At 35.0% G+C, this 14,135-nt stretch overlaps 1 protein-coding gene across 1 annotated transcript; it reads right to left on the bottom strand.

The window, feature by feature from the left end:
* Positions 1–8,560: 8,560 nt before the first annotated feature.
* On the bottom strand, positions 8,561–12,456 carry LOC129257817 (protein CFAP276-like). The gene is made up of 4 exons (XM_054896224.2): positions 12,129–12,456; positions 11,590–11,706; positions 10,853–10,968; positions 8,561–9,611 (listed from the first exon to the last, which is right to left on the bottom strand). The coding sequence occupies exons 1-4, from the start codon at positions 12,216–12,218 to the stop codon at positions 9,419–9,421; spliced, it is 516 nt and encodes a 171-aa protein (XP_054752199.1). The 5' UTR covers positions 12,219–12,456; the 3' UTR covers positions 8,561–9,418.
* Between the last annotated feature and the right edge of the window lie 1,679 nt (positions 12,457–14,135).

The raw sequence follows: 14,135 nt of genomic DNA, 5'->3' as shown, positions 1-14,135 counted from the left end.
TCTGAAGGACCTGGTAGTGAGGAAAAATGCAGTACCCGAAGAGCCCTAGTGTATGGAACAAGGAGGAATCGAGCCTAGATCAATGGATCTTATGAAACCGCCCCTCTACATAGCTTTCATCTCTCATCGCTATGCATAAGCTTAATGATGGTATATTGCTACTTGATGTGTTGGTTCAAAAAGTGAAATTGAAAGGGGGAAATATGACAATGTGTCCATAAACTGTCAGAAAATTCTACGTCCTGGTCTTGTTTCATTACTCTTGTTTTCAAATGCAATATACATGTACAAAAATCCTGCCATTTCACTGGCTGTGAGCAAATTTTCTATCATATATTTCGTGAAACAAGACCTAGGTTAACATCTCAGGATATTTATTCATTTACAATAAATCCTCTGGGACTGGATTTATTCAGGGCCTATATTGTGAACTTATTTACGAGTGCTTTTAAGTGATGCAGACTTGACACAGTACAATTATACTCCATACGAATCCAGCTGGGTGTTTCATGAAGCTGTTTGTAAAGTCACGCAAGATTTTACACAAGCTGGAACATACGTCCTCCGGTGGTAAGTCAGCTATATTGGGATTAAAATTAAGCCCAAGAAAGGGTCACCAGTCGTGCGTAAAGTTAAGCTTAACGTATGAACAGCATTATGAAACACCCACCTGTTGATACATAATTTGCGTTATTAAAAATTTATAAATGTTCACGTAATTTGCAAGTGTTTATTTTTGAATAGTTATTGCACATCCGTCAATGCGACTGGGAGCATCCAATCCCTGTTTTAAGAGTGAATAGAAGTTACGTACATTGTAACTCCCCTAATACAAGGCTTAGGAACTAGAGATTAGGCCTGTACTCATACACTAACAAATATTGAATGTCCCCCTTGAATTCGGTGGATTCACAATATGGTGCGTCATCTATCGGTTGCAGCGAACAGGCCAAACTTTGGGGTTGACATCGTGTGCAGGGGCAGGCAGCTTGCAGTGCTAGTGCTTCAAAAATGAAAACCATATGGCAAGAATTCACCAAAAACGGTCTGAATTTCACAAAGAAATATGCGGGCAAATTTCTCTCCTGTCTCCTGAACCCTAGTACACAGCATATCCGGTCGATCCGCGTCGGCCAGCGCAAAATAATCGCATGTTCACTTCACTACTAGCATGCGCACAAGATGTCGGCTTTTTCCCATGATGCATTGCGAATTTTGGCCTGCCCGCTGCAACCGATAGATGGCGCACCGTATTGTGAATCCACTGAATTCATTAAGGTGTCAATGTTTTAGTATTGCCAAGTTGTTAAACAATTTGATTTTACAAATTTTACATGATTTATAGGTAGAGGTAATGCCCTATGAATATATAAAAATTTGAAATATTTTCTACTTCTAAGACTTATACTTGATCTTGCCTATTTTGAACTGAAGTCAAAGTCATTTTTTTATTTCCTATCACATTTATCTTTAAAAGTACATTGTCAGAATAAGTTGGATGTGTAAGGCAAGCAATTTTTTTATAATGGGAGTCAGAACATTTTCTTGTAAACTTTTTATGATTGATATGAAATTGTAATCAGAGATTAGGTTCATAGATTTAAGCAACCTTCTCCTTACATTATGAATTTAACAGAGATGTATCTTCTTGCTCTCATTCCAAAGCATTTTGTGATTACTTTTTTTTTACTTAACATTCTGTGCTAGTTGTGCCGGCCTGTATAAGATTCAGATGTAGATATATTTATTTTACCAAAGTATCTTTCTTTGCAAACATATGTGTATGAAAATAAGTGATATGTGGCATACAGTATGTTTGAAAAGTAGTTGTAGATATAATTCATAAATGATATGGTTGATGTGTGCGTGAGACTGTTGATGACAACAACTCAGGTTTTCTTCTCAGTGTTTATGAACTACATTATTGTCTCACTTCATTGTATATAAATCATTGGTACTAAATCTAAGTGCCTTTCTAACTCTAAATTTTCATTTTGCCCCATTGTTGGAATAATTAATAATACCAGCATGCTTATATAGCGCATTTCACTGCCAAATGCGTCCCTCTGCACTTAATTGGATATTATTACCTTGGCTTTAGCCCCTCAGCCTTTTACAGCGCCGTGGCATTTCAAGGAATAAATTCCTGCCAGGTACCCATTTACCTCACCTGGGTCGAGTGCAGCACAATGTGGATAAATTTCTTGCCATAGGAAATTACGCCCTGGCTGGGATTCGAACCCACGGCCCTGTTTCAAAGTCCGAAGACTAAGCCACTGGGCCACAACGCTCCGCATACGGAATGTATGTCATACACTAGAAGGTTAGTTCAAAGTTGAACATATTAATTTGGATGTCAAACTCTCTGAAAGATTCAAAAGTAATTGACAATTACGTATGTACCGGCAGGTTATTCACCCATCTTGTTCTGCTTATTCACGCTGTGGTGTTATTCCTATTAATCATCCTTTGAGGGAATTCATTATTCATAAATAAAAATAGTGTAAGATATTTACAGAATATCATTGCCAGGAAAACAAGCCCATCTCAATTTTGGGGGTAAATTAATTACCTCTTTTTATATTGGCTAGATATTGTATCAAGTTTTGTCTTGTCCAGATCCAAATTCTCTTCTTGTAAAAAGAAAAGCCATTACGTACGCCATAAAATAATCACTTATTTTTACTCAATTTAATTTTGATACAATGTTATGTGGGGGCGTCGTAGTCTAGTGGTTCTGACCCTTGTCTTTTTATCTGAGGGACGTGGGTTCGATTCCCACCCATAGCATGTTTTCTTCAGCAAGAAATTTATATACCCACATTGTGCTGCACTCGACCTAGTTGAGGTGAATGGGTACCAGATAGGAAGAAATTCCTGGAATGCTTCAGCACCTATATGGCAGCACAGCTAAAGCAGGGGAATAATAACAGCGCTTTGTATCCTCGGGCACAAAATGCTTAATAAATCCAGCTATTATTGTTATCATATCACCTCCAAGTACAGCAATACAACACAGAACAGGGTATACATGTTTGTATATAAAATATATGTGTGCTATCACTTGAGTGATAATGGACTGGTGATATGTATCGTATTACTTCTTGTGAACATTTGCTATGATATATCATAACCTCATTTTTTTCATATCCCATACCCTTATGCCTACAGGAACTTTGAACTGTATATCTAAAGGCTTTTTATCTATTTAAGTTTTGACCAAGTTAGTGAAGACTTGGTGTAGTAGGTTTCACGATACACCATCTCTTTCTTGGGCAAGTGTTGGTCCTGAAAATGACCACCCAAACTCAGTTAAAGGAAACCAAAACCCAAGAAGAGAATGAATCTTATTTGAATGAACAAAACAAGAGGCATGATTTAAAACAAGTTTTATCAAAATTGGTTTTGAAATAGGTAAGTTATGGATGTTTAAAAGTCTTGTACTTTCTATGGAGATCGTCAAATTGGCAAACATGCTTCAAAATTGATGATTTTGTGGACAAATTATTTTTCACCAATTTAATGTAAATAAGAAAATTCCTTATTCAATTGGTGAAATATTGTTGTGTCTCTTCGAGCTTCATCATGTCTTTCATTATTTTTCTACATGTTTGTATTTGAATGGTCTATTAGTATAATACTCAGGAATTTACGATTCAGTACGCCAACATTTGTGACATCGGATCAAAGCTCAATGAAATCCAAATGGGCATGGACTCCCCTGCCATATGTTATTTTGTCTGCATAATGTTATGAAAATGAAGAACCAGGAGTGCGGTAGCATACCTGCATGCAAAGATGAATGGTATGGTTAACGTTTTTATTGTTGTGTGAACCAAAGTCTGAAAAGTTCTATAACCTGTATTTTGAATTCCATGCTATGCATTATAATTGATGGATATTGCACCATCATCAAATGTCATAATCAGAAGTATCAGATCGATCTCTTATTTTATTTATAATTCAACACCTTTGATTGTAAATATACATAAATTTTGAATGAGAGAACAAATTTATTTTTTGTGGATTGGTGTGTTATGATACTGTGCTTAATGTCCAGGGGCGGTATTCTGAAAACGTTCTTATCTTAATTTTGTTCTTATCTACGTCACGTTCTCAAATTGGTATTCTGAAAACGTTCTTATCTTTTTCTTATCTTTTGTTCTTATCTTTTTCTTATCTTGCTTTCCATCGATGCTGAGCGCGTAAATTTATAATTCGCGCATATGATACAAAAGCGCGCTAAAAGATAAGAACAAAATAAAGATAAGTGGTATTCTGAAAACGTTCTTATCTTTTTTCTTTCTTATCTCTTTACGATATTTATGATAATATTTAAGATAGCTAGAGGGTTATCACATCTTACGCTGTCCGCCTTCTTTCTTGCTAAAAATCGATGGCCACTGGTAGTAACAAGTATTCCTCCCAACCTTTCTTTCATTCACCCTTTATTTTGCCTGTCTCTTTTTTCTATCCCTTTTTTCTTTCTTTCTTTTTTTCTTTATTTCTTTCTTTCGTCCTTCCTTTCGTTCTGTCTTTCTTTATTTCATTTAGGCATATTTCTTTTCGCTTTTTCTTCCTTTCTATCTGTTTGTCTTTTTTCATTTCTTTCATTCTTCATTTTGTTTTATTCTTTTGAATCTTTTAACTTCTTCCTTATTTTTTTTTGCGTTATTTTATTTATTCTTTCTTTTTCTTTTTTTTTTATTGAATTTATTTCCGTTAAAAACAAATAACAATACATATAAAATTATACATGTGAATTGATAAATGAAAAACGGGAGGATGTCCCTGCTCAGCAACATCAATCATGGTGCTGCTGGTCTACCGAGGGGTCTTTCCTTTTTTATTTTCCCTTTCCGATTTTTTTTCCTTTTTTTCTTTACTAAGTTTTTTTTCTTTCACCTTTTCTCTCTTTCTTTCTGTTTTTTTTCCTTTCTTCCTTCACTTTATTTATTTTTGTAATCTTTTTATTTCTTCATTTTTTAGGGTAAATTATACTTCACTTTTTTCTTTATTCTTTCCATTAATCTTTCTTCGTTTTTTTAATTCATTCTTCATTTTTCCTGCCTTTTTATTTTCCCTTTCTTTTTCTTTCCTTCTTTGAATTTACCTTTCTTTTTATCTTTATTTAGTTTTCAATTTTGCTTTACTTTTCCTTTCATCTTTTATCTTCCCTCTCTTATCTCTTTCTTTCTCTCCCTCTCTTTCTTTATTTCTTTGTTTCATTTTCCCTTTTTCTCTCTTCCTTCACTTTTTACATATTTTTATTCCTTCCTTTTTTTACTTTCTTTCATTCGTTTTTTCTAACTTTTTTTGGTTCTTTATTCCTTCATTTTATCCCTTTTAATCTGTTTATTTTGTACTTTTTCGTTTTTTCCCCTTTAAGTTTTTTTTCCTATTCCTATTTTATTTTTCCTTCAATTTTATATTCCTCTTTTTATCATTGATTATCATTCTATGTATTCCTCCTTTTTTTTCTTGTATTCTTTCCTTTTTATTTCTTTTCATTTTTAAAATTTTCTTTAAAGTTCCTTTTGCTTGCTTTCTTTCGTTTACCTTTTCTTTCTTTCATTGTTTTCTGCATTGATCCTTTTATTTTTTTTAATTTCTGCTTCATTCTGACCCTTTTCTGTCTTCTTACTTACCTACTTACTTTACTTCTTTCTTCCTGTTTTATTCTTATTCGTAACTGCTTTCTTTACCTTTTTTCTTTACTTTCTTTCTTTCTTTATTTTGTGCACGTGTCTCGAAATAATAATCAGTCATTGCGTATAAAATGCCTATTTCGCGCAGTGCGCAAGAAACAGTGCACGCGCAGCGCCCATGATATTCTCTTCACATAAGGAACGCTTTTATTGGTTAAACTGCCAATATAAAGCGCATTTTGATTGGTAATATCTTAAAAATGGGCGTGTTGAAGATAAGAAGGAGGCAGTCCTTACAGAGATAAGAACGCGTTAAGAAGATTTTCAGAATACCGATTTGCAATGATTTTAGCGTCTTCTTATCTCATTGAGATAAGAACAAAGATAAGAACAAAGATAAGAACGTTTTCAGAATACCACCCCTGATTCTTTCAAGTTGTCTTTCAAAAGAATATCATTGTCTTTCATGTTATTACAATGAGTATAATGCTGGCAAAGTTAACTTTTGTATAAGGTATCATCAGATATTCAATATTCTGAAAAAATTATTCATACATGTATTATGCTTGTGGAGTATGTGTCTGAGATATTACAATGCTGCATGATGTAACAGAAAAGCTCTAAACAGTTGCTAGGAAAATAGAGCACCATTTCAGATGACTCCTGATGTAGTAATAAAATCGTTTTTACATGGCATAAGATGAGTCACGACATCATAATGAAATCATGATGTCATATGAGTATTCCCCTCAATTTTGAAATATTCTTTTTGGACTTCAAGCTCATAATACACATTCATTGGTATAAGTGACGTAAAATTTCTCACCATGTTCCATGTATACTGGTAAACACTGAAAATGTTGCTGAGCTTACGGTGGCATCATTTCTGAACAAGGCTTGTATATGAATATTGCTTCTTATCATTGGGTCAACATACAATATGCAATGAATATTTTATTTTTTACATTACCCGGTTGGAGGTTGGAAATAAAAATTTACTATTGTTCCATGTGTGGCAATTTTCATTTACATGTTGGCTGAATTGATAGGCTATAGAAATTTGTGTACAAACTGAACTTTATTTCTTGTTCCATCCACTCTTTCATACTGTGAAAGAAACAGCGACCCGTCCATTTTTTTTTTGTCTGATATTGTTTTTGTTTATGGATATACAAATCAGGGTCCTGTCTTACAAAGAGTTGCGATTGATCCAATCAACCACAACTATGGAAAGCCAGCAACATCAACACCTCAAATGCATGTTTGTTCAAAATATTCTCTAACCATGCATGCATTCCTTGTTTTCTTGAAAATTCAGTGTGCTTCTCTTTGTTTACAAATGACATTGTTTGAATATCTTGTAGAAAATATCATTACATTGATGGATTTCCACAGAATTGCGATTGATCGGATCAGTTGTAACTCTTTGTAAGACGGGACCCTGAAGTACCTCATTTCATTTACATGGTATAATCATGGATATGGGAGATTGTCTCAGGTAAAAGGCTCTGTCTCATAAAACTTGTTAGAATAAAAAAAAATTGCAATTTACAGTTAAAAGCTACTGAAATCTTCCAATCTGATTGGCTGATCAATTTTTTTTATTGAAATTTGTATTTGTTTTTACAAGTCTTTATGAAATTGGACCCCGGTCTTAATCCAAAATTAGCATTGAACATATTTTAACCAAATAGTAAAAGATCTTTTTGGACCAAAAAGCACCTTTTTTTTAAATCAAGCTATAATTTGATATATGATACCATATCACATCATCATAATGGTAAAAATCAGTAGATGTGATGATAACATTTTCTTCATGAGTTATAAGGAATTTAACTCCAGTTAAAGAGAAATTCCAGTAGTTGCAGTAAACACTGATTTCATGAGAAAGTCTGTAAAACCAGGCTTAATTATCAGTATATCATCAAGGATCTAGACCTGGTACAGTTACATAAAATGAACTTTGCGAAATCTTGAAATCTACGCTGAAAATTTTCAGACTGAACTTCCCCAACACAGATAAGCGCACGTGGGACAGTGTATAATTATTGCTTTGAGCGAATCCTGTGCTTATTTGCTGATTTCTCAGCAATTACACAATTTCTTCCAGAATCCTTTGGCACATGCGTTTTATTTATACAAACAGACACTTTGGTGGTCATTTCATTGGATCCTGTACGAACTCATTTTGATATCGTTACCAAAACTAGCATTTACCTTTAAAGGCTTTAATCTGAACTACTTTTAACAAATTCATGTCATGTAGGTATACAAAAGTAATTTAATTTACTATTTCTTGTTATTCTGTTAACTGTCAGTTGTCAAGATTTTAAAATGTAAATATTTGATATAAATTATTCAGAATTTGGTGATAAAATTTGTCTTAACTGTAGTAAATTTCAGTCCACAGTAATTGCTATTTTGCAGTATGTCAGTAAATGTAACATTTCAGCCTTTGCTGAAACATATTTCTAATAAAATCAAGTCAAACAATACAAGTATTAATGACTGGTGAAATGCTTCATGTAGTCCATGGGATTGTTTTATTCGACCCGTCTGTGAAAGGCCTCTAAGGGAAATTGCCACTGTTGGCAGGCGGCCTTATAGACAGGTTCAATAACAAATATTCCTTTCAAACAGGAAACCATTTTGGTGGCCACTAAGGACAGGTTTGACTACATATATTTCAAAAGAACACATTTACTCCCCCCCCCCCCATCTCTCTACCTTTCCCTTTCAGTCAAATTTATGTTTAAATAAGGACTCTTCTTGTCCACATATGTATTTTTTTCTTCTTCACAAGTTCATACCGCCCTTGAGCCCCCCCCCCCTACCTCTATTTATATTTCCCTCTCTCTCTCTCTCTCCCTCGCTCTCTTGGCACCAAGGCATAAATATGAATGAAGCCTGCATTATATTTCATATTTCTGACTTTAATTACTCACATATTGCTATACAGTTTCTGTACATGGTTTAATTACATATCATGATCCAAGGTTTACATTCACAAATATCGGTTTATATAGAGATGTGTATGAAAATTATTTTATCTGCCTATAAAAATAAGTAATTAAAATACACGATTATATCAGTAAAAGCAGTTTGCATAGCTTTCATTTAAAAACAATAAAATAGCACTTTTGTTGTGTTAACATGCCAACAGAATCGAAAATGACAAAAGTCCGAAATACCGAATAAGATACATGTATTTATGTCAAAGTGGGTAAAGAAATAGATCTACATGTATACTGTGATGTGATATACGGACGGATTTAAAAGAGCCTCTCCACATACAAAGGCACTATGCATCAGGTCACATAATTTTAGATAAAGAAATAATAGAAGTGAACTGAAACAATGATCTCAACAAGAATTATACTCATTCCATTTTGGACATTATAACACCAACCCATTATATTGCCAGTCTTTTCCAACGTTTTCCCCCAAACATGCTTTCTTGAATACCAGCGTCACAGCCAAATATTAAATTGATTTTCAGAATCATAAATCCACTGGTCTGAAACATGATCTTGATGGTTTATTTATGCATATAAGAGTAAAACCAATCCTATGAACGCATGAAGAGAAATTAAACATTTTTTGCTGCATGTAGGCGCAGTTGGCTCACCACAAGGTTGACAAGCAAAAGCAATGATACTGATGCAACACCTCTTAATCTCAATTATATCTGAAAGAAGTTGGACAAAATTATTAAGCAGACCGGTACTTTGTGTATATATATACAGTAAAGTTTGCTTCATGCTAGGTTCTCATAAGTAAAAACCACCATCGTGTTTCCTTATAAATCCTTGGTTCGTAGCCGGGGTATGGTGGCTTTCGATGGCCCCTTTCACGCTGTGGATGCTTTCTTTCTTGGGGATGTGAACACTGACGATCTTGAGCTTGCCAGTGGGTGACATGGGCTCGGCCTCCTTTTCTACCTCTCGATTTTTCAGGATACGACTGTCAAAAAAAAAAAAAAAGTTTAGAGTTAATAATACAAGCAACAAGTGTATATTGTCAATTTTGGGTCATATTTTGATGTCCAGTTTAAGTTAAACCATGGTCTAACTCTGTGCTGAAATTATGGAAGGCCAAAGATAACAAAGTTTGGTTTACATTGATGTTTCCGTGCTTCTAACTCCTTAATGGTACAGACGGTATCTTATTTGTCATTCCCAGAAAAATGAGAATAATTTGTATGTCAAATGAGCTGATAAATTGAACCTCTACTGTTAAAGATTTATGTCACAATTGACTGTCCATAGTTAAACCACAACTTTAGACCAGAGTTTAAATCAAACCCGACTTCAGAATACGGGCCAATGATTTTAGATGTTGTCCCAATATCCTGCCATGATAATTAGATTACGTGAATAGACAAACTATTACTTCATCAAGTTCAAGATCTTCTGAGCATCAATACATGTACATGTAAGTCTACTCAGGCCTATTAACTGGGGCTCAAAAGGCTCTACCATAAAGAAACAATAAGCAGAGACTCTTTTCATACAGCGCATTTAATCTTGTTCTAAGCTTTAGAAATAATCAATAGAAAACATTGAAGGGCACTGGACTGCAGGGACATAAAATACTCTGGTGAAAGAACTTATGAACTTGACATCTTCAAGTGGAATAATTGATGTGGGGTCATTGAAGGACATTTAACATCCTGCTGAGTCAGTTTGTCTTTGTTGAAATATCACAAGTGGTAATTCATGACAGTTGTCAATCACGCACTGCTAATTGTTGTCATTCAATGACAGTTACCATAGTAACAACCAAAACTACAGACTTCACTGAATTTTTCAGTAAACTTGAAACTTGCCAGTGAGTGCGCCTCAGCTATGAGATAGGGGGAGGACAACACTGGACCAAAGAATGTTTCATATACCCGAGTATAGAAATAACAAATACTTTATTTGAACTTAACTGAGCCCAACAAGTTTTCTAGTACATTATTATGAGCCTGCAATAAAATTGTGGGTATTTTCAGATTTAACAAGTTGTATGCTTTAACACGAGATACAAACAAATTATTGCAAATGGAGGGTGTGAAAGTTGTGTGGGCTATTACAAGTTCTTTACTTTAAATTAACATTGGCTAAAAGAAACAATTTATTGTGATTTTGTAGGTGTGAATAGCACCTGTGCACATTAAATAAGATGTTAAGTCATCAACAAAAAACCAGAACATATCTTACCCATGATTGGTGCCGATTGTTTCAGGTTGCATGAGTGTTTCTGATCTGGATTTGAGTAGCTCACCGTGATGGTCGTAGTTTGCCTTGAGGATGAAATCCAAACTATCTCTAGGAGCCTATTCAGAGACAAGATAATAAAAACAAAACGTTAATGGAATTTTCATGATTTTTTTTATTCATATGATCACATATTTTCAAGTAATTACGGTACAAATACACCCCCCCCCCCAAAAAAAAAAAAAAAAAAAAAAAGACAAATAAAAGGAGTACATATATATTACACTTATAACTAAAATTGAGGCTTGCCTTGCTAGAAAACTTTTAATTTAATTCGGAACAATGTTGAACTTTACGTTTCTGGCTCTCTCAGATTGACATTGCAGGTATGATCTTCACTTTCATTTGCTCCTTGCATACCTTATTCCTTTTAATACGGTAGGCCTACCTGCTTTTACGCAACATGGAAATTGGTAGTAACCCATTTGTGATATAAAAATCCTTTATCATGACTATAATTATAATTTGTGAATGGTACCTTTTATTTCATTATAAAAGGATGCAAGCGTACATACAAATTCACACATCACTGGACTTCATGAAACCAAACTCTTTTTCAAATCATATTTCCAAGATGAACATGATGAAAGAAGCAATTAAAACACTTATAAAGTAGTCCAGATATTTAAACATTACCACCCGTTTTAACCTAAATTTTATTAGAGGAATGGTAAAGTTACCTGAGGATCATGATGATAAACTTCCCGTCTTGAACTAGCTAGCGTACATGTTGAGTTGAGTCTCATCCAAGGATCTTTTGTTTGTGCTATATGTGTTGGTTCACCATATGGCATTTTCTGTAGTAAAAAAATTATTACACTATTAGTTAGGGCCTAATACTATTAATAATAGTTAACGTAGTCAAAGTCAAACATTGGCAATAGATAACTGGTGACTCTCAACTGAAAATATGAATTTACAACTCTTTTATTCACCATTCTTACCAATTATATGAGCCCCTTATGGATTGGAAATAGGGCAGATTGGTAGAGACGTCTTAGACTTAGTCGAGTGAGTTAAAACTTTAAAAGCGCGTTTCTCATTGGATCTTGATTAAAAAATAGGTGATCTTACAGAGATAAAATGAAGATAAAAATGTTCTCAGAATACCAATTTGGAGAGATTTTAAGGGTAATTTATTTCACTGATTTTAACGGATATATATATTTATCTGATATAAAATGGATCACAATATTACCACCCTAATTTTTTTACTCACCTGTGTTGTGTTTGGACCGAAAAAGTTTGTGTCATTCTCCAACGTCGGGAAAGGATGAGGATTCCTGTTTGACATTTCGATGTTATTCATGATTATTGTTGATTATTTCCCTATTAAATTTGAAATAAATAATAAGCTACTGATGAAAGAAGTAGATCGAGAGTACTTTATAAAGCTGGTGTGCTGTTGGCTGGCCGACGGGATCCGTGTATTATGAGAGTTGTCGCGAAAACATTAACAAGTGCAGTGCTTGATTCCGCGTGTATGTACACATGCAACGAATGTAAACAATGCATGCATGCCCAGCCCATTATTTGCGTTAGTTGTCGCCCGTGACAACAGCAATGCTGCCGATAGATGGCGGAAGAATTGGCGATTCGGGAAATAGTTTGGATTTTTACTTTCAAACTTGAAAGCGTTAATAAAAATTATGATCATGCCTAGTATATAGGCATTGCCTACAATATTTTTTTTTTTACATCAAAAGTGGACAATTTTGACTTTCATTACATTTAAGACTAAACATAATAATTATAATTTTACAATGAGAAATATAATCAAAGTTATGAAATCGTTAAAGAAGTCATTATTTGAAACACATTTATGAGATTTGTTACGTAACGCTTAGATAAGGATGGGAGCTAATCATTGACACTGGGGCCACCTTTACACTGAAAAAAGAGGGATTATTCTAGGGCACTCTAAACTGCATATATTTGAAAATCCACTTTAAATTTTCATTTTGCCCCACCCCCCCCCCCCCCCCCCCCCCCATCCCCCACCGATTACCGCTCAAACTCGGGCTGTGACCCTAAGCAATGTGTTTCTGCTTTCAAAATAAAGATTGAGACGCGCGGTACGTTGGACAACTAAATTTATATCGGGGGCAGTTCACACTACTCATTAAAATTGACGTCAGTGCAAATGATTATTCTCCTTTTACATGGGACCCTCCATTTATTGGCGTACAGATATGGGGGGGAGGACTTGAGGGCCATGGGCCCCATTAGGGGCGGATCCAGGATTTTCCAAAAGGGGCCCCATTTTCCCAAGGAAAAATTTGACAAGCCAAAATTTAAAAAAAAGGTTTTCAACCAAAAATGTTTGGTACATTTCGTCATTGGCGGCGGAAGCCAAAAAATTTAGGGGGGGTTCACCTGAAATTTTGGGACGGACACAGCTAGGTAAAAAATTGGACAAGCAAGCAAAAAAAAAAGTTAGTCAACCAAAATTTTAGGGGGGAGACCACAAAAATTTTAGGGGGGTCCACCTGAATTTAGGGGGGTCGCAGGAAACAAAATTGACAATAAAAAAAAAAGGTTTCAACAGCAAATTTAGGGGGGGTCCGTCCCCGTTGTGTTCTTGTGTTTTAACGACTTGTTTACAAATTTTAATTGTGCCTCTCAAGGGGGGGGGGGCACGGGCCGGCTGTGCCCCACCCCCCCCCCCCCCCCGTAGATCGGCCAGTGGGCCTCACACAAAGAAGGGAGAAAGAAATAAAAATGGGTCCGGGGTCAAAACGGTTTCCATCCACGGCACGCTGTTGCGATTGCCTCTCCATAAAAAAAAATTATTATAGAAAGGAAAATGAATAGGAGGTATAACGAGAATAAAGAGAGAAATATTTAAGAGGAAAAGGAAAATGGCATTAGTCGAAAGGGAAGAAATATCGGTTATTAATATAGCCCTCCTTTTGGACCAAGTTTAGGTTAGGAAGGGGAATTGAAAGAAATGGGTTAACAATGGGGTTTGAACGGCTGCGGACCTGGCTGTGCAAAACCAAATAAAACAAATCCCTGATTCATACGCCAATGGAGAGAAGCGAAAAGGAAGAAAATGAGCCAAGGGATAAACAAAAAAGAGGAGCAAGAAATTTGAAATAGGAAGAAAGGTGATGAATAAAAATTATTACTGCCAAATAGCAATAATCTTTCAGGTATATAGGCCCTATAACAAAATTTATAAAAATCCGTTAGCGCTTCGCGCTTTCATTGTCCGTTCAGTGAG

Source organism: Lytechinus pictus, chromosome 3, assembly GCF_037042905.1.
Source record: "Lytechinus pictus isolate F3 Inbred chromosome 3, Lp3.0, whole genome shotgun sequence".
Classification (NCBI taxonomy): domain Eukaryota; kingdom Metazoa; phylum Echinodermata; class Echinoidea; order Temnopleuroida; family Toxopneustidae; genus Lytechinus; species Lytechinus pictus.
This window is presented reverse-complemented; position numbering and strand designations above follow the sequence as displayed.

Excerpts from the sequence above, each read along its gene's own strand:
- LOC129257817 (XM_054896224.2), bottom strand. The coding sequence starts at position 12,218 with ATGAATAACATCGAAATGTCAAACAGGAATCCTCATCCTTTCCCGACG. Across the intron at positions 11,707-12,128 it reads TCGGTCCAAACACAACACAG|AAAATGCCATATGGTGAACC; the intron begins GTGAGTAAAAAA and ends TTTTTACTACAG. Across the intron at positions 10,969-11,589 it reads TTTATCATCATGATCCTCAG|GCTCCTAGAGATAGTTTGGA; the intron begins GTAACTTTACCA and ends GTCTCTGAATAG.